The 19,714-nt window shown below is 57.2% G+C and overlaps 1 protein-coding gene across 10 annotated transcripts in view; it reads right to left on the reverse strand.

Moving 5' to 3' along the window:
• Positions 1–19,714, reverse strand: part of LOC122372976 (ecdysone receptor-like) — a 136,004-nt gene that overhangs the window by 23,762 nt on the left and 92,528 nt on the right. For 5 of the 10 annotated variants that reach the window (XM_043350681.1, XM_043350680.1, XM_043350683.1 and 2 more), the window contains 2 exons: positions 12,711–13,176; positions 4,361–4,408 (listed from right to left, as the gene is read on the reverse strand). In XM_043350681.1, the coding sequence (XP_043206616.1) occupies positions 4,361–4,408; positions 12,711–13,053 (391 nt within the window). In that variant the 5' untranslated portion in view covers positions 13,054–13,176. Of the gene's footprint in view, positions 1–409; positions 1,033–4,360; positions 4,409–12,710; positions 13,177–19,714 lie in introns of those variants that run through there. The other 5 variants (XM_043350685.1, XM_043350687.1, XM_043350688.1 and 2 more) reach the window with 3 other exon arrangements.

Below are 19,714 nucleotides of genomic sequence, written 5' to 3' on the forward strand. Positions count from 1 at the left end.
CGCTGCGCTGACGGGTCGCTGTTGGGCGACTTTTTATCGGTGTTTTTGTTGGTCGGGCGAGCCGAGAACGTGACCGAACAGGAGGGCGGCCGGTGAGCGGCCAGGTGAGCCCCGTGCTGACCGGGGAGGTAACGTCTGACCAGGGGACTCGGCGCCGACCGGGAACGCAGCGCGAGGGAGCAGAGCAGAGGCCTGTAGGGTGTATAAGCCAAGGAGGGAATGCTATCAGTGGGTGCACGCGTATGCAGTGGCACGTTTGAGTTACAGAAATTGATAACGCACCTGCCTATATACCGTTCACCAGCTAAAGAATCATTTATGAATATATCGAGCAAAATCGATAACGTCGTAAGCACTGAAGGTGCCGTAAATGACCCGCCGGCGCTGCGGCCGTGCCCCGCGCTCCTACCCTTGCTGATCTCCGGCTGGGGCGCGCTGATGAGGATCTTGCGGACGTGGTGCAGCGGACCGCCGATGCCTAGCGTGGCGGCCGCGCTGGTGCTGTTCGAGTTGAGGTCCAGGTCGCGCCACATCAGGCCGTCCATGTGCATGTCGAAGTCGTGATCGAGCTGCTGGTCGGGACTGGCCACCATGGTGTGCGCCGTGTGTGTGGACGTGGGCGAGGTCTGCTCCGAGAGCGGCGACAGGTGAGACGAGGTCACCTCGGGCGGCGAGCCGTCGGCCGACACCGACAGACTCGGCAGCCGAGGGTACGTGAGCGCCTTCAGGTCCGTCAGAGACAACATGGTGCTCCGTGGTGGCGGCGGCGGGCCGGCACTTCCGCGGCACGATGACGAGAACGACACACTGGCCCGCTAACTGCGCGGCGGCGACGCACTTTTTGCGCAAATCGAACACAAAAAGCGTGTTTTTGCGAACGCCGAAAAAGTCTGCACACTACTCGCAACAAACTGCTGAGTCAATGCCCACGTGATCACAGCGTAAGAATGCCCACAATCTGCCGTGAGAGTCCGTGAGCTAAGGCATAGCACTAGCGCGGCGCAGCGTCCGAGCAACGCACTTTCCCTCTCGAGGTCTAGAGCCCGACTGAAGCCGGCCGGTGGCCGCCACCATGTTTAGTGACGTCAGGGCGCGGGGCGGCGCGGCGCGGCGGCCGGCCCGCTCCCAGCAGTAAGAAGTGAAAGTCGCGGGCGGCAATGCAGGTAACCATAGCGAGGTAGGAGCGCACGACGAAATAGATCAGACGATCGGAGGCGAAGCGGCAGGTCGGAAGCAGGATTAAGATTATCAGCAGCCAGAAAACGGATAATCTTCACCTTAGCAACACATAAATGCAGGCGCGATCAAAAGTCTCGGCAGCTGACACAAACTCATATGCCAATATCATTACAAAATCGTGATATAAAGCATTTGTCAATAAAATGACCGAATAATATGGGTCTAGGTAATCATAACAGGCATCACATTTTCGTCTTCCTTTCTATTGTGCAAAGTTTTGGAATTCGGTAAGTGCTGTACTGAGCACTGTAGTCGAAACGATATGTAGTTATTTTTATCAGATAGTCTTTGATTTGGATTTTAAGGTCCAGGACAGCGGAGGTCATCGACGCCCATACCGGGGCCTCTGACAAACAGGATTTGCCCAGATGTAAACCCACTCAGTTGTGACATACTGCAGAATCGTGAATAATATGTGATGCTGATGTAAATATGAGGGACGTCAGGCGTGCCAGCGCGGGAGCGCTAAACTTGAATAGGAATAGACACATAACACAGAATATGATGCGATCCGCTCCTTGCTTGTCGCCGGAACTACCAGAACAGATGTATCAGAGCGCAGTAACCGGGCGACCATGGACGTGGAGCTCAGGGCCCTGTTTCACGGCAGGAGCGCTGCAGTGCGCTGCGCACGTCGGTGCGTTGGGTTTCCATGGCAATATCAACAAACTTCCCTCTGACGCTACACTATGACGTCATCGCAAAACGTTAGCACCCCGGCGCCAGCACCATCCGCACGCCAGCAGTATTCGCACTCAAACTTCTGTTCAATTAGTACTAGGTTCTTCAAGGTCTCTGTTCCAAACGCGATTTACCATAAGCTAACGGATCGCACGTAACGTCATTCGAGTGACGTCAGGGATATGCCTCAGCTCCCAGCGCGCTGCAGCGCGCGCAGCGTCGGGCGGTGAAACAGGGCCCAGGGTTCAGAGGCTTCCACCCCTCCATGTTGAAACGAGCGTTTTGTCCGCTGCCAGCCGCCAGTCAACAGTACTTCATGATAGCAAGCTGAGCATTTACCTTTACCAGAGATGTGCCTTAAACATTCAGTTTGTGGATCGAGATCTGGTGTAACCAGTGTGGCCAGTTTGTTGTTGTTGCAGGCTAAAAAAAGCTCAAATATGACTCAATTTATATCGATGTGGAAAATGACAGACCAAAGACGCACGTTCAGTTTCGAGGAGCGGGCGAGGAGCCTGTCGACCAGACCACATTGCACGGCTTGTGCAGGGTTGGACAGAGCTGGCTGTTGGGTCAGACTAGGCCCCCCGGACCGGGGCCTTCCCGATATGGCTGACTGGGCCGACCTCAGCAGCGCCGGGAGGGCCGGGGGCAGCCACCGACCTTGAGGAGGTGCTCTGTCACACCTCGCTGGCCACCGACCGGCCGGCGGGGGACCCACGCCGGCACAGCCACCGACCGACACACGGAAAAATCCGGCGGCACCGCCACCAGAGCGGCGTCAGCCTTGACGGAGCCGCTTCTCACGCCGGCCCCAAATACCTCACAGTCATCGCCAGCCATAGAATCGACCGCCAACCGGCGCAGGTCGCCGCATTCCGCACAACATCTGCTGTCTCCGGCAAACAAAAAACAACGCCGACGCCCCACGGATCCCTTTGAGTCGGCCTCGGCCGGTGGCAGAGACGGCTGCTGCCAATTTCGGGTGTATCGGTGCGCCGGTTGGCGACGAGCGGTTCCCCGCGGCACACGGCGGCTCCCGGCGGCCGCCCACCGTGGCTCATCCATCACCGACGCTCAGCCGGACCGGCCGGCCGACCAGCTATTTCAAGGCCCGACCGGCGCGGCGGCGCGGCGCGGCGTGCGAGTCGGCCGTCTGCACGCACCTCAGCCGTGCATCCGGTGAGGCGGACCGCCCCCGCCCCCGCCCGCCCGAACGCCACCTCCGCCCGGCCGCCGCCACCCGACCAACGCACGGCTCACGGCTGCAGACAGACCATGTATGTAGCTTCCTTAATCGAGCTGCAGAGGTGAATGTGCGACTAAAATTAATATCGCTACATATTGCAAGGATGTTGGACTACACAGGCAACACTGCAGCCGGTTACCATCCATGCAAGTGGATCAGGCTTACTGTAAAAAGCGTCTGTAGGCGACAGTTTCCTCTTTTTCAAAAACACTATTAGATCTATTAGATCAGCATGTGCTACGGAGCAGCCACAGCAGTACTAGCCCCAGGTAGGGCGTTCAGAACAGCGCAGCAGCTCTCGGGACCTTCAATCTCCCGGACTCTGGCCACTCCACTGCCATCTAGCGTCAGAACAGCGAACTACCCACCGCCACCCACCAGGATATCCGCTCCGCCTCGCCCGGCATCTGTCTCGCCGAGCGGCTCCTACCACCACCGGTCGTCTCGTCAAGGTAGGTCAAAGCCCTTCGCAGTCGCCGTGCGCACGGTGGGCCGCCGCCGCGCTCGCTGGGGCAGGGAGGGAGGAGCCAATATAGCAACAGGTGCGGCCCACCAGGTAAACACGGTCTCTGCGCCTGCGCAGAACGGCGGAGCGTGTCGGCGACGGCCGCGGAGGGAAGAGAGGAGAGGAGAGGAGAGGAGAGGAGAGGAGAGGAGGAGAGAAGAGAGGAAAACAGCGGAGGGAAGAAATGTGATGAGAGCAGGCAGACAGAGCAGAGGAAATGAGGTGAGAAAAGGAGGAGAAGAGAGGAGAAAGGAGGGGAGGAGAGGAGAGGAGAGGAGAAGAGAGAGATATGAGAGAATATCCCTCTCACCTCTCATTCTGAGAGAAGAGATGACACGACTCAACGAGAGCAAGAATATGCAAAGAGAGGAAGGGGGATGACTGAAGAACCGTTCGAAGTTTATTGGCTCACTTGGTAGTCCCGAGCCAGAGCCCCAGCATCCATCCCCTCCAAATCCCAGCGAACGCAGGCCGGCCGGCAGGCTGCGCCGGAAGGCCGCGAGCCTTGCGGCGCAGTAGCCCTACAGGCGAGTGTCGCCACCGCCACCTAGTGAGAAAAACGGAACTCAAAGTTCCTCCGCACGACGCTGCTCGGAGCTTGCGACTCGAACCGGGTGGTCCTGAGTTGGTCCCCAAGAGGAGAGATTGAGAGAAAAAGCACTGAATATCAATTGAAATAGACTTGCCTTCGACAGATGCCACTGAGGAGGTTGAGATATGCCGCGATCCCTCGCCTGGAACAAACCAGAATGAGGACGTAAGCAACCTCAAATACGAATGATGATTGCTAATTGGTACCTAATGCAGGGTGCCGCAGCTGGCTGATTCGCTTGGCATTTTATTGGACTGTTAAAATGTGAATTTCTGGCTCAAACTTCTTGAGAGCGGCTTTGTCCTTTAACACGCGCAGTGGAAGGGTTGCGAGTACTACGCCCAGTGGAAGGGGGGGGGGGGCGGATGTCGCCCCCCCCCCTAAGATCTCAGCTCCCACTGGAGCTAGAAAGACGAAATTTGGAGGGTAGGTGGGGGCCATGGGGAACTCTGTTGTGTGTGAATTTCATGACCCTAGGTCAATATCTTCAAGGTCAAATGAGGTCAAATGTGGTCAAATCTGCCATATTAGCGACTTTTTTGCGTTTACACGCCGATAACTCAAAAAGTTACCGGCCGATTTTTTAAAATGTTTCATCATACGAAAGAGCAAACATTTGTGAGTATGTATGGTGAATTTCCAGATAATCCAACAATAAATATGGCAGTTAGAAGCCTGCTAAGGGTAAGATGTCGCCGGCTGAAGCGGCATCGGCCGACGCGGGAAACGCGGCAATCACAATTTTGTGTTTACACACTCATAACTCAAGTTGTTACCGGCCGATTTTCAAAATTCTTTGACCATATGATTGCCTGTACATTTCTCAGTCTTCTCACCGAATTTTACACGAATCTAATATAATCAGCGGTAAGGAGCGCGATGTAAAGACGGAACCGTCCCGCCCCGGCACAGTCTACAATTCAGGCGGCGCGTAACGGCTAGCGCCGGCCGCCGCGCCGCCGCGCCGCCGCGGCGGCAGGATGTTTGACTTTACACCGTTATTACTAGAAAAGTTGTGAACCGATTTTCTTACTTTTTGCACGAGAAGATCCGCAATTCAATTCTGGACAGGTAGCCGAAATTTCACATTGATATTATGCTTTCGGCGCGAGTTATTGGCGAAAAACAGGAGGGGTGGGCGAAATCCGCCCCCCCCCCCTTCCACTGCGCGTGTTAACGAGGACACTAAAAATAATATTGGCCTATGCCTAGCACATAAACATTATCTTTTGGATTGAAGGGCATTGTTATTCTGCCTCGACATCAGGCCTGATAAGTATAGCCACTTTTTCAGCCTCCCCAAGCAACAGTCCACGATACACGTTTCCCGTGATCCAATCATAGCGCAGAGTCGCAGCCCATTAGTCAGCAGTTACGTCCGTATCGCCGAGCCAGACGGCGGACGGGAGTGGCGCGTTTTTTCTGCATTGTCTCGTCGTCGCCCCGCCATTCATTGTCGCCCCGTCCCCCGTGCGGCGGCGGCGGCTGCGACTGCCGTCTGGCTGCCCCCTCCTCCCCCCCCCCCCGGCTCCCCAGCGGCAGGGCGATAATACTGGGGAGCCAGCACGAGAGCTGAACTTGACGGCACCGCCAGACAGACGCTGAAAAACGCCGCCGACGAGCAAAAAACGCGCCGTCTAGCCAGCCGAAAAAACGCGCCAAAACAAAAAGCGAGACGCACCTGAAGGTGTGACGAATCTGGCCGAAATATCGAGATGGGAATAGTGTAAGGAACGTAGGGCGAGATTGCACCGTGTATAGGAGTCGCAAGAAAAAGATCGAGGCTCTCACATATTAGTTTGCATCAACAACAATATTTCAGAATACATGATGGCGGATAAGGTGAAACTCCAAAAGAGAACCAATATTGATCGCCGTAAATGTGTGCTTTTTTATAACAAAACTCAAACCTTATAGAGCGTACTTATTATAAAATCACTGCATAATGAATAAAGCTATAATCCTACCGGTACTCATGCTCAATAAAGGGGAATGGTTGAATAATCATTTTTCATGTCTTTTATAGCGAGATCAATCACCAAAATAAGCTGCACTAATTGACGGAAAGAAGAGTTTCGTCAATAATACTGTTGTCGGAAAGGTTAATTGAATATTAAGAACAGCATTTGTGATCTAATCGATAACTAGTTGTGTCACTCCGAGAGCTGTGCCAAGCAGCTACGGCGGGACGTCACCTGTCGGTGCGTCGGTCGACGAGTCCAGCTCCAGATCGTCGATGTCGTCGCCCCGGAACACCAGGTTCACCATCCTCTCCGGGGCACCACCCAGCAGGAGAGACACCATGCCGGGCCGCTCCAGGCCGAGCAGCTCCGACCGCCCGGTCGGCTCCTCTTCCTCCTCCTCCTCTTCATCCTGCTCCTCCTCCTTGACACGCTCCTGCCACTGGTCCCGATCCTCGGAGGCGGTGCTCCAGGGACCGCCGTCAGAGCTATCCACAGGACACGGCTGTGAGTCGCTGCGGCTCGAGCAGGCCACGCTCGGGGGTTGCTGAAGACGACTTGTCTCTGTCGTCTCCTGTGTGTCCGAGCCGGAGACTGTTGCAGACGTGCCGTCTGTGTCTGCACACGAGCGGGAGGCATCGCCCCAGGTCCAGTTAGACGTCGCTCCGCCCAGCGAGAGGCACAGACCACAGTCTGACACCATAACGTCGCCCGTCTGTTCCAGTCTAGTCACCAGTACCGGACCATCGGCCGCTCGGTTTGTGTTCGACCGGTCGTCGCTGGAGGTCGACGGTAGGGTGTCGGAAACTGACTCTGACTGCTGGGGATGGTTAGCATCGCGCTGTCCGTCCCGTCCAGCAAGCTCTTCTTGACAGCCTGACCGTCGGTCCTGAGCGTCATCTACTGTTGCTGGCTGCGGCGACGGCGCCGCTCGTATTTCAGATCCCGGTGAGTCTGCAGATGCACCCAGGCCCCGGCCGGCCTGCGACGGAGCGCAGACCGGGGAAGCTGTCCTCTGCGGAGCAGGACTAGCGCCGGGCAGACAGGAATCACCGTCACTCTCAGCTGCCCGGCTGCTGACGGCTGAAGGCGCCACCATCAGCAGCAGACGACCAGCACCAGCTGATACCTGCTGATTCTGCTGACGTCTGAGCAGCGTCAGCGGACGGCTGGGCACGTCATTAGACGCAGAACTGACGTACGTCACCTGATGGGCGGAGGTGACCGATGGGACGGCGATTCTCTCCAGGGACCACGCTGGCCGGACTCCAGTATCGCTGCTCGTTCCAGCGCTGGTGTCTGGGATGTTCTCAGGAGCGGTCCGCTCGGTCCTGCCGTAACGGCGGGGACCCGGCGAGCGTCCCACTGCCACCGTCTCCCCATCACTGGAACTGACCGATCGCGGCGGCTCGGCCGGCGCCGTGGAGCTCACACTCGCCGCCTGCAGCTGCAGGGGACCCGCCGACGCCGCCAGCCGCTGGCTGACAACGATAGTCACAGTTCCACCGACCAGCATCTGCTGGGGGATACCGCCGGGCAGCAGGAGCCGGAGCGGTTCAGCCCGCTCCAGCGCCGTTCGGTCCCGACACGGCCCGGCCCCGACCGCCGCCGGCGCTGGCTCGCCACCGGACGTGCCCAACATTGTGCAAGGCGCAACGGGCCGTACACGGGCGGTGGGTGAGTTTGTGCACCGACCCTCGATTGTTTCACACACCAGTGGCGCTGCTCTAGACAGAGGAACACGCGAGCTCTGGCTCTTAACGAGCGAGCACTAGCAGTACACGATGTTTACAAGCGGGCGCACAGTATGCTCGGAAAAAAAGTCAGTACAAAAATACTTGTTCACACTTCTTCGGCCGTTCTGCTATTCGCAAACGATCAAAATTACACCATAAAAACATTCCAGAAGTATTGACAGTCTTCGAGTAGCCGGCGTTTCAATTTAGAGCCACGGAAACTCTTCAAATTCTACGGGTTCCTCTTGAAGTCACAGCCGAACCTGACATGTTTACTTGGACAAGTCGTCGTTTGTACACAATGAAGTACCACCTGAGTAGTTTTGATTTGTTGTGTTTTGATTGGGCTCAGGAGCGCGCTGGTCTCGTCAGTCACATTAGCAGCCGCCGTCTGGCGCAGTCCTCTGCTGCCGTCCTGTCGTCTCCGACACTGTCCTCGGCACACGCACGATTCATACTCACGAGCATGTCACCTCGGCCCGGCCGCCGCCCACCGCACATGATCGACTCACCGACGACCGGCGCCGACTGGCTGTCTAGACAGGCGCGGCTGACGCACGCGCTTCCCCCGTATTTACCCCGTTAGTAATTTCTAAGGGAGCGGCAGCCAGACAGAGCCGGCGCTCAGTGCAGACTGGCCTCCGGCGGGCGCGACAGCCGCCGCTGCCGTCGCCACCGCCGGTCGTCGGATGCAGTGAATGCCGGCCAGTGGCGAGCCCAGCGGACTCGTCACAGACAGTGTACAAATCAATGACGATTTCAATTACGATGGTGTCACGAACTAACGCACAAAGCGCAGTTCGTGATCAACGCGGTAACGTTTGGATCCAACCTCCCACGACGGCAAAGGCGTCCGGAGCCGGCCCGACGACCCCCCGCTGGACGCGCCCAGTCGTCGAAAACGACGCAAGAGAAGTCGATTGGGTGTCTGCGTGGCGGGCGGGAGTGCAGTCACACCGGCCCGGCGGCCAGCGGCGAACGGTCCGCCGCACGGTCGAAAGACAGCATCCCTGCCTCCATGTCTATCAACAGTGCTGAATGGACTGGTGCCGGGTCCATCCATGTCTCTCCCACTGTTATTCGCCGAGTAAATACCCGCCCCGGACGTCACTGATTGACTGGCCAGTCAGAGCAGAGTAGTCGCGTACGGTCCCCTTTCCTCTCTCTCCCTCTCCCTCCCCGTCGTCACGCCGGCAAGGGTTGCGGTTGGCAGCGGCGCGGCACCCACCGACCGGCTTACCGTGCGTCGCGGATCAAAACAAAAGGGCTGCGTGGCGGCGCCGGCAGCGGCAGCGGCGGCGGCGGCGGCGGCGGCGGCGGCGGGGCGGATTTCAGTTCAGTGGGACGGGGGTAGTGACTGGGGTAGGCCGCTGCGAGGGGTCAGTGACCGCCAGCAGCCGTGGCCCTGACGGGGGCTGCCTGCGCCGCCCGCACGCACGGTAGGGGCGGCGTGCTGGGGTGCCGGAGCGCCGGTTAGACCCCGGACCGGATGGAGCCATGCGCCGGCGGCAGGGCCGCGGGCACTGGCAGCCGAACGACAGAAGTGAGTCAGCCAGTGTTCATAGAGGAGACCCAGTAGCCCGTCAACAGCCAACGGTACTATGGATGACATCATTAGCAATTTTACCAACCGATTTGTTCACGGTTAGGATTACACTAACTCGTAGAAAAAAATAAACAGACGATATGAAGGCTGCAGGATGCAAAACCAGACGTGCCTCCGGAGGGCATGTGCTAATTGGACGTGCCCTTTGAATTTGACGGGAAAAGCAACAAAATGGAAAATGTTTCATAACTTAAAGTTATGCTTTTGTTTGCCTTTATTCCTGTCACTTAAATTTTGAATCTGCATATTCACGACAACTTCTTAGAAGTGAAAATATCATATGATCTTAACTTTCGTTAGATGACACCTCTTACTGATAATGGCGTACTTTTCACCTATTTAGCTCCTAATTAATCATCCCAAATATCCGTTACACTCCCATCCATGTCCCTTTTCAACAAATCTGCTAAGTAGACAATCATGTCTAGACTAGCTCATTTACATACGAACGGCCTTCTCCCCTTCAGCCGCACCAAACGCTCGAAAGGCAGTCGCGAGTACCCCAGCCAGCCAGTCGTTCGGTGAGGGGCTAGACGGGAGGTGCCGAGCCAGACAGTCGGCAGGGACGGGCCAGACAGACGCGCGGCGCGAGCCAGACAGTCGGCTGTCGCGGCGCGCGGCGGCGCACGGTGGCACACGCACCGGTCCGCCCGGCACAATACGACGCGCCGGCAGCGGCGGCGGCGGCGGCGCGGCGGTGGGGGCAGCCTGCCGACGGCCGGCCGCCGCGTCCGCCAGCGGCGAGTTTGGCGGTCCAGCCGGCCGTTTTTCCCCTCATTATTCGCGCAGCAGTATCGGCCAGAGGCGGCGCCCGATGATTTCCCCACAACCGGAATCTGACGCTCGCTCCCCTGTCGTCCTGGCCAAAGTCACTTTTTACCGACAGTAAAAAGGCGGCGACCGCGAGCCGGGGGCTACAGCGGCCCGCCCGCCGGTCGGCTCGACGGCGCTGGAATCCAGCTCGGTACAGGAAAGGAGAGCACTCCACGCCGGAATGGCAGCCGCTCCGTCGGGATGGGTTCACCGACGTGACCTCGCCCGCATAGCTGACCTAAGCCGTAGCCATTGCCGTTCTCTTTCAAACTGGTGAAACGCAGAGGACAGCATCTAAAAGCCTCATTTTTAGGCAGAATAATGCACAATCACCACGTCATTTCAGATTTATGGTGACATTCGTCCAGCTATTACTATGCGATATACAGAAATCCTCCGTCCGCTTCGGCCCAGCTGCTGTCGTGCGGGACAGCCTAGCTTCAGGCGCACGCTACCGGCGACATCTAGGGATGAGTTAAGGCACCACAGATTCAAGGTTGTCCTTTTGAAACCGCTATTTTTTTCTAGCTTAGTTTCCTCGGTAGTGAGGACCCGAGAAAACCAATTGATAATTTATGAAATTGAATTATGCAAGCATCGACGAGTCACCGCGTTTGCTTCTGCACGACTATGTATGCCACATTCAATCATGCCTCTCTGCGGAGACTTACGTAACCGCAGAAGGGTAAAAAGCTCGACAGAGCAGTTAGAAAAGTGCAATGACCCTGAAGGACGGCGGAGGAGTCACCGGGAGAGCGCAGAGAGGGAGGGAGGAGGACTGAACCCCCGCGAGGCACGCAACAGAGCCGCGACACCGGTCATTTCTCAGCGGTAAAAGGGACGCCGCATGGGTGAAACACAGGGGAGGAGGCCAGCGGCACTGGTAAAAAGCAGCCATGATCCATCGGCTCCACACCGCACGCGGCCACAGCCACCGGCACAAAAAGCACATTACACGAAAATGTTTCACCGATTTCCTTCCATTCCCATGGTAAAGGTTCGAGAGACCAGCGTGCTGTGGTTAATGCGCTGGCATTTATCTTGTCACGGTCAGGCTAGTTAAAAAACACAGTCGGTTTCACAGAGCGTTCCGCATGTTCGTAGGATAATACTGCGGATGAGAATGAACAAGTTGCATTTGCTACAAGGCAATTCACCATTGTTGCATGATGGCATGGTGTGTTTCGAGTAACGGTCTGCCAAGACAAGTTAATGCTTCCTCGTTTGAGCGGGGCCATTGATATTTAGTATCCGACGGATATAACAGCTGATAGGACTGCGGGACCGAGAAGGGAGAAGACAGTGGAGACCACAAAGCCGTCATTGGACGACAAATCCAGCCAAGAGTCTCCCGAAATGAATCTGACAATTCTAGACGCCAGCCGAATAGGTACTTGAAAATAATGATAATGTGGAGGGGGTGCACGTTATAGGTATGTATCATTGTATCAGTTATGATTTCCTGCAGCCTTCAGGACCGTAGGGTACGGCGCCCTGAAACTTGCGTTCGCCCTCAGACCTCCCCCTACAGCTCACCAGACGGAGTGCGGGCATCTCCAGACTAGCGGATCGTCCCCTTCCACGGTAAAAACCCACCGCACCCTCCCAGATCAAAAACAAAACTGGCGAGACACGAGCCCTTTTTACCGGCGCCAATCGTCACACCGGCGAAAATCTCGGGAAATGCATAACACCCGTTGATACATTGTGTCACTAACTGTTGCCATTACTTTTTCCACACGTCACACGGCAAAAACATAAAAGGGGGAGCAAAAAGGGAACGGATGGTACAAAAAGGCACCCAAGGTAGGGAGTGGGACAGAGCGCAACATTTGGCGCAATGAGAACACCATTAATCATTGTTTTACTTCGCGTGTACACGCGCTAAGTCTGGCTCGAAAAAGTCCGCGACATGAGGCGCGTGCCGGTGCCCAAGTGACTCAAAGAACCCGCTCTAAGAAGCGTCCTGGCGCCGCGCACGGGCTCTAAATAGGCGCCGTCGGAGCTGGCTGGCTGTGCAGAGGTGAAGACTGATCGCCCCATCAGCTTAGCTGGCTCCATCATGATTCACCCGGTTTCAACAGCCCTGTGCTCTGCCGCGGCACGTGCTCAAAGAAACGGTGCCTGACTGAACGTGGGAGGTCCGCTCTGGCTGTTTGTTCGCTGCGGTCCGAGTCAGAGTCAACCCGGCTCGCACCAGAGTCCGTCTCTGCCTGCACCAGAGTTCACCCTATCCAACCGACTATCCATCTGACCTATACAGTTTTTCGTCAGAGCAAAGATCACCACGGGCTCGGACAGGGGATTCGATTGTCCGACGGAACTCACCTGGTCTGCCGGTCGGCGAGTACGGGTCGTAGCTGCTCGTGGACATGGGTGACACGGAGAACCCTCCGCCTCCAGGAGGGGCCGTCTGGGCGCCGGAGACGGGCAGCACTGCGAACGGCGTGCCCGTGTCCAGGCTGGTCTGACTGGGCGACGGCAGCCAGTCGTCATGCATCCGCCGCGGCAGCCCCGGCTCGGGCGAGCCGGCCGCCGGCTCCTGCTTGATGGCCGGCCGGCCGGCCACGGTGGCCAGCAGCCCCGGCGAGCCCAGGTAGCCAGGAGGAGAGCCGGCCAGCTTGAAGAGCGGGCTGGCCGCCAGCGGCGACTCGCCGCGTCGCATCTCCATGATAAGCGCCGTCACAGAGACGGTAGCCAGCGTGAGGCGGGCGGGGGCGGGGGCGGCTTAGCCAGCCCGCGCCAGCATCGCGCCGCGACCTCCTGCAGCCGGCGAGCGCCGCTCACACGCACTCTGGAACACACAGACAAACAGACAGGTCAGCACAGATCGGTGTGCACCCGGCAGGTCAACACGAGTCTCGACAACGACCACTTTCATCCATTGCCGGTAATGTCAAACAGGGAAGGATCGAACAGGATAGGGCCCAGCTACAAGCAAAGCCGGTAAGAAATAAGGCATGTGCATTCCAGACACAATCATTCGTGTCTTGATTCTCGCTATCGATTTTTGAGCAATCGATCGATATCCTATCTGGTATTACCGGCAGAGAGTAGCACCGGAGTAGTACCTCCATCGCCCGTCACGGTGTGATGGCGCCACCTGTCGGCTGCAGCCGCCGATACGCTGCAGGTCGTTCAAGGAAAGTGGCACGTGGCCGCTAGCCGAGCGCGGAGAAGTACAGCAAAAGGGTGGGATTTGATATTGCGGCCACGTAATTCGAGAGGAGGACTAGCGTACAGCTTCGGTAATTAGTGCATATGGACGCACGTCCGCACGGTAGGGACAACAAGGGCGCCAACAGGACGGTCAGGCGGTACCCATCGAGCTCCCAGCTCCACAGGGAACAGAGGGCGCTGACAGGGCGGCGGACGATGGTGATGGCCAGACTGCACAGATAATTACGCACAAAGACGCCGGGTACCGGGACTACCTCAAGGTAATCTGAACGGTTTTCTGTTATCGGCGAGCAGAAGAAAAAAGTGCTTGCTGGCGTTGGAACATCGTGTTACAGTGTGGTCAGAGAGGACTTCTGCGACCCAGGATGGGCACCAGGTTAAAGGGACTATCCCACCTTTAACCCGGCCGGGCCCAGGGGGTAATCCCAACCACCGCAGCCCGGGGGGGGGGCGTTTTTCGCCCCCCCCCCCTGTCTAACTCCGTAAATAAGGGAGCTACGGAAACAAAAGCGATACCAAACGAAAGGTCCTTACGAGACTATTCTAATGCACCTAAAATTTTTGACCTCAGGTCAATTTTCAAGGTCAGAGGTCAAGGTCAAAGGCCAAAACCGGTACATGTGTAGTGATCTCAAAGTAAGCCTTCTAGAGGACGGCAGGCTGCATCAAACCGGCAAAATTGGGTGTCAAACGAAAGAAGAGAATCTGAGGATTCTGAAAATGTGCTCCAAATTAAAGGTCAAGGTCAAGGTCACACTCAAAATTGACCTCAAACTTGGCCCTTTTTCGCACATCTTGCGTGCTAACTTCCAAGATGTTTTGAAATGTTTTGAGGCTTATCAGTTCCCTATTTGTGGTTCATCTTACGATACAAGGCTGCTCAAAGGTCAAGGTCACAGAAGAGTATCCCTGCTAGAGGCTATTTCACTGATTCAAGTTAGTAATAATAAATAAGACAATTTTGCCATCCGGAAGCTCTAAATGAAGGCTTAGAGGAAAATAGATGCCAGATTCGTGATTAGCGGGTACAAATCCATCATAAACGACCTTTCATGTGTCAAGGTCAACCAGAGGTCATTCGAGGTCACATGAGGTCAACATGAAACTTGACCTTTTCCGAACAAAATATATATCATTCGACGCGGCTTGACAAGGCGAATGCGATGGTACCACTGCCGTAGCTCAAGGACCATTTTTGTCGAAGTTATTTGCGAAAAACTAAAACCACATTTCGGGGTCGTTGACCTGACCTCTGACCTCAGGTCACCAAAACTATTTTTCTATTTTTCTCTAGGTCAAACGCTACACAGCCGTGCTCGTTATTTGTCTTTATCTCTAAAACTCTATTTTTAGCAGCTATTTGAAGTTTGCGTCTGTGACGCCGAAGTTTGCCGTGCAGGGGTCTAGAAAAATGGACCTTGTGACGTCATCAAGGAGGCTAGGTCCAAATTTTTTGCTTCAGAAGATGTCAAATTGATGGGAGAAAAGGTACTGAAAGTTTCGCCTTCCTATCCCTAAGCGTTTGGGAGTTATCGCAAATATTCGCCAGGGGGGGGGGCGAAAAACGCCCCCCCCCCCGGGCCCGCGAGGGTTAACATGGGGTTTGAGTTGAGATAGCCAAGTTTGCGGCGAGGTTCAGAAACCACTATCTATCTAGGTTGCAACCCCCGCGGCCTCTTGGTGTTGAAGAAATTCGTTCCCTTCATTTGAAAATGGGCCTTGTACAAGGCCCTACCTTCAACATGGAGCGACCGTTAGTGTGACGTCACCTCGTTTAGTCATTCTGATTTAAATGGGTTTGTTCGTTGAAAAATCGCTTAAAACTTGGTCTGAACTTTGTTGTGGTGCCTACAGAGTAAAAAGAATCAGCTTTATGACAGTAATGTGGCCTGGGGAAGGAGGTAATTTTGGGCTGTGACGTCACATATTTGAAAGTTTGTGTTTGGAATATGGGAAGCCTAAGATGTTTAATGAAAAATAAATGCCAGAACCGTGTTCCTGGTCATCCAATCTATAAAGTCGGGCACAATTTAACTAGTTTTAACAACATTTTAGAAGGTGGGATGGTCCCTTTAACCCGCGACCTGGTGGGGGGGGGCTATTTTTTGCCCCCCCCCCCTCCAGACTTTTCGATATATCTCCAGAACCGCTGCGCCGATCGTCACCAAACTTTCAGTACCCTCCCGGACATCAATTTTACACATTGTGACCAAAAATTTTTCCAAAGGCTATGATAGGTTGGCCGGAAATGACGTCAGAGTGACGTCATGTTCTGCCGTTTTCGACCCAAAAAGGGTTTCGCGGGAAGAGCTGTCAGGCCTATAGCTTTGCAAATACAGAAAAATGATAAAGACATAAAAGCTGTAGAATTGACAGAACTACAAAACTGCTATCTCGGATTTTTGAAATTTTTGGATTTTGATCCCAAAAATCAAAAAATAGATTTTTTGGATATAATAGTCAAAAAATCCAAAAAGTTTTTTGAATTTCGCAAAAACCGGAATATATGTGATAGTCCTTACCGCTTTCCATCCACATACCAAATTTGAGATTGATACCTCTTTTTTTGGCGAAGTTATAGCGAAAAAACTGTTCAAAATTGATGACGTCAAATTTTCAAACTTAATTTTTAGCAATTCTAGACCCCGTAGCGCAAAACAAAGACCACCATTAGACTCCCCGTGACGAGCTGCATCGAATAGATACCCATTTTATGCAAAACTATCAACTTTAAAATTTGACCTTTTTTGGCCTGACCTTGACCTGACCTTGACCTGACCTTCACCAGAAAGTGACCTAAGCCGTACCTGATAGTCTTATAACCAACACCATTGAGATGGAAATGAAAAATTGGCCATAAAACATGCATCACACAACCTTAGTAAAGTTGGGTTCATGTGACCTGCCCTGTGACCCTTGGTGACCTGACCTGTGACCTGACCTGGTATTGTCAGTGTGGTGTCGCGCCACCTCTGCGCGGTGTTAATAACCGGGAGTTTGTGCGGACGCCGTCGGGGGCGCGCCAATCGCGGGTTGGCGCTGTGACGTCACGTCAGTCGCGCACCGGCGCCCGGCGAGGGGGGACGTATCGCCTGTTACGCGTGCACTGAGCCGAGAACGAGGAATACATCTCGTACCGTTCCGACTGTCTGTGCGCGGGGACTGAGATCACGACAGAACACCTTGGCGACGAGTCGAACGGTTTTAAGCGCGGCGGTGCGGTGCGGCGGCCGGCGGGGCGCGGTAGTGTCGCGGACTCGGACGTGCCAGTGGCGTGTGGCGGAGTGCCGTGGACGGTCTGGGGACGTGCGGGACTCGTGACGGTTCGTGCGGTGCGGGTGGCAGTTTGCCGGAGACCCGTGGCCTGCGGCGGGTTGAGCCGTGGTGCGACCGAGACCCGGGTTGTGACGTCACTGACGGACCGACGCCATTTTTGGCGGAAGCAGCCAGCGCCGCGTGGCGGAGCGGCAGTGAACCTCTGGCGCCAGCTGACTGCGCTCGTCAGCTGTTGGAGAGGGGGAGAGCCGTACAAGCCTCGTCAGCTGTTGGAGAGGGGGAGAGCCGTACGAGCCGTGCGGTCGGTCGGATAAACAATCATGGCGGCGCCCATGCTCCCGGGCGTGGACCGGTTCGTGATGGGCGGTGACTTTGACCGGTGGCTCACGAGTGTGGACCTCTACCTGGATGCTTTGGATGTGACCAGCGAGGCGCGGAAGCGAGCCATGTTGTTGCATCTGATCGGTCCGGATCTGCAACAGGTGTTTGGCACGCTGCCAGAGCCGGTCGGGGTGGAGGGGGCGTATGAGATCAGCAAGGCCAAGCTGAGGGCCTACCTCACCCCTGCCCGCAACACCATCGCGGAAAAACTGGCCTTCAGCACTATCCGGATGGAGGCTGGTGAGAAATTCGAGGCCTACCTGGCACGGCTGCGGGTGGCTGCGAACCGGTGCGGCTTCACTGGCCAGAGTGTGGACCAGGAGGTCCGGAATCAATGCCTGGCCGGCACCAAGGGTAAGCTACAGGAGCGGCTGCTGCAGCGGGCTGCTGAGCGTGGCGACCAGCTCACTCTGCAGGATGTGGTGGCTGCTGCTACTGCCATGGAGCGGACGGAGGCCCTCATTGAGCAGATGCGGGGCCCCAGCTCAGCGGCTGAACCGGGACAGCTGGTGGCTGGGGCAGCCGGCCCAGCGGCTGAGCCTGTTCAGCTGGTGGCCGAGCGTCAGCTGACCTGCTACCGCTGTGGCCAGCCGGGTCACAGGAGAGCGGAGTGCCAGCACCAGCAACAGCAGCAGAGGACACCGACAAAGTGGCAGGGGCGTGGTCCGGTTTGCTACAAGTGCCGGCAGCCCGGGCACCTCAAGAAGAACTGCAAGAGTAAGGTAGTTCCTGTCCCAGTGCAGGAAGTGTCCCAGCCCGAGACAGAGCTGTGGTGTGTGCACACTGTGCAGCAGGGTCAGGGGTCAGAGGCCAGTCACATGGCTCCACTGAAGATGACCCTACAGGTCAACGGCATGGACATGGAGTTTGTGGTGGACACGGGAAGCCCAGTGACCATCATAGGATCGGACAGCAGTGTTCCAGGTCTGTGCTTACAGAGATCGGACTTGGTGCTGTCATCGTTCACTGGACATGCCATCCCTGTCAAGGGTGAGGCAGTAGTGAAGGTTCAGCGTGGCACAAAACAGAAGAACCTGCGTCTGGTGGTGGTCGACTTCCCCCAGCCAGTGAACCTGTTGGGCAGGGACTGGTTCGCGGCCCTGGGACTCGGCGCGCGCGGCGAGGTGCAGGTGACGGGCGGCCGAACGCTGGACGAGGTGCGTCCGACCCGGACTGCACTCAGGCGCGGGCTGATTTCTGAGGAGCGGCGGTCGGAGCAGCTGTGTTCTGAGCTCAATGAACGTCAGCGACAGCGGGAGGAGACGCGCTCCCGGGAACAGGCGCTCGGCGCCAGGCTGACTGAGCGGCAGCGGGAGCTCGACCGGCTCACCGCCGAGCTAGCGGCGTCAGTAGCCGAGCTGCGAGACAGGATCGGCCGGCTGGAACTGCAGGAGGGCCGGCTGCGCGAGCAGGAGGACCGGCTGCGCGAGCAGGACGCTCGGCTGGGCACGCTGACGGAGCACCTGCGGAGCCGCTGCGAGCAGCTGCACAGCGCGCAGGCGCAGCTGGAGGCGGCCCGACAGCAGGCGCGCCAGCAGACCGCCGAGACCGAGCGGCTAACGGAGCGACTACAGACTCTGCAGGCCGAGGCGTCTGCTGACGGAGTGTCGGAGCGAGCTGGAGGAGCAGTCGCAACTGATACAGGCGGCGCTGGAGAGGAGCGCCCCGCTCGAGTCCGACTACCGCCGCCGGGCGGAGGCCCTGCAGTTGGTGATGGCCGAGCGCCTCCCAGCGGCGCCTCACCGGAGGCAGGAGTGGGCAGCGGCGGCGGCGGCGGCCACGGAGCCGCCAGGCGGGCCGGTCTGGCTCGTGACGCCCATCGACGTGGGTGGACGGACGGCGGCGGCGCTGACAGCAGCAATGTCGGTGGCGGCGACCAAACAGCGCGCGCGGCTGTCAGCCGTGACGGCACGGACTGTGCGACCGGCGGCGGACCAGCCGCCGGCGGTGACAGTGACGACAGCGGCGGGTCGAGTTCCGCGGCCGGCGACGGACCAGCGGCCGCGGCCAGCAGCAGGGCCGACGCCGGGGAAACGCGTGCGGCACGTGGCGGCGGCTCGAACGGAGCGACCGGCGCCTCCAGTGGCGGCGCCGGCGGTGCCGGTGACCGCAGCGGAGCCGATGGTCGTGCTGGTGACCGCGGCGGAGCCGATGGTCGTGCTGGTGACCGCAGCGGAGCCGATGGTCGTGACGGTGACAACAGCGGACGTGAGGGTCACACCGGTGACCTCGGGGGCGAGGGTCGTGCCGGTGACCTCGGCGGTGTCTGCCGCACTGGTGACCTCGGTGGCGACGGCCGTACTAGTGGCGGTGGTGGCGGCGATCTTGTCGGTTACGGCGCGGACTCAGCGACCGGCGGCGGGGCAGCTGCCGGCGGCGACAGTGGCGGTTCGAGCTCACCGGTCGGCGACGGAGCAGCTACCACCGGTTTGAGCTCGGCGGCCGGTGTCGGAGCGGCCAGGAGCAGCAGCCCGAGCTAGGGAATCGCTGTATGG

This window comes from Amphibalanus amphitrite, unplaced genomic scaffold, assembly GCF_019059575.1.
Source record: "Amphibalanus amphitrite isolate SeventyFive unplaced genomic scaffold, NRLGWU_Aamphi_draft 001426F_arrow, whole genome shotgun sequence".
Taxonomy (NCBI): domain Eukaryota; kingdom Metazoa; phylum Arthropoda; class Thecostraca; order Balanomorpha; family Balanidae; genus Amphibalanus; species Amphibalanus amphitrite.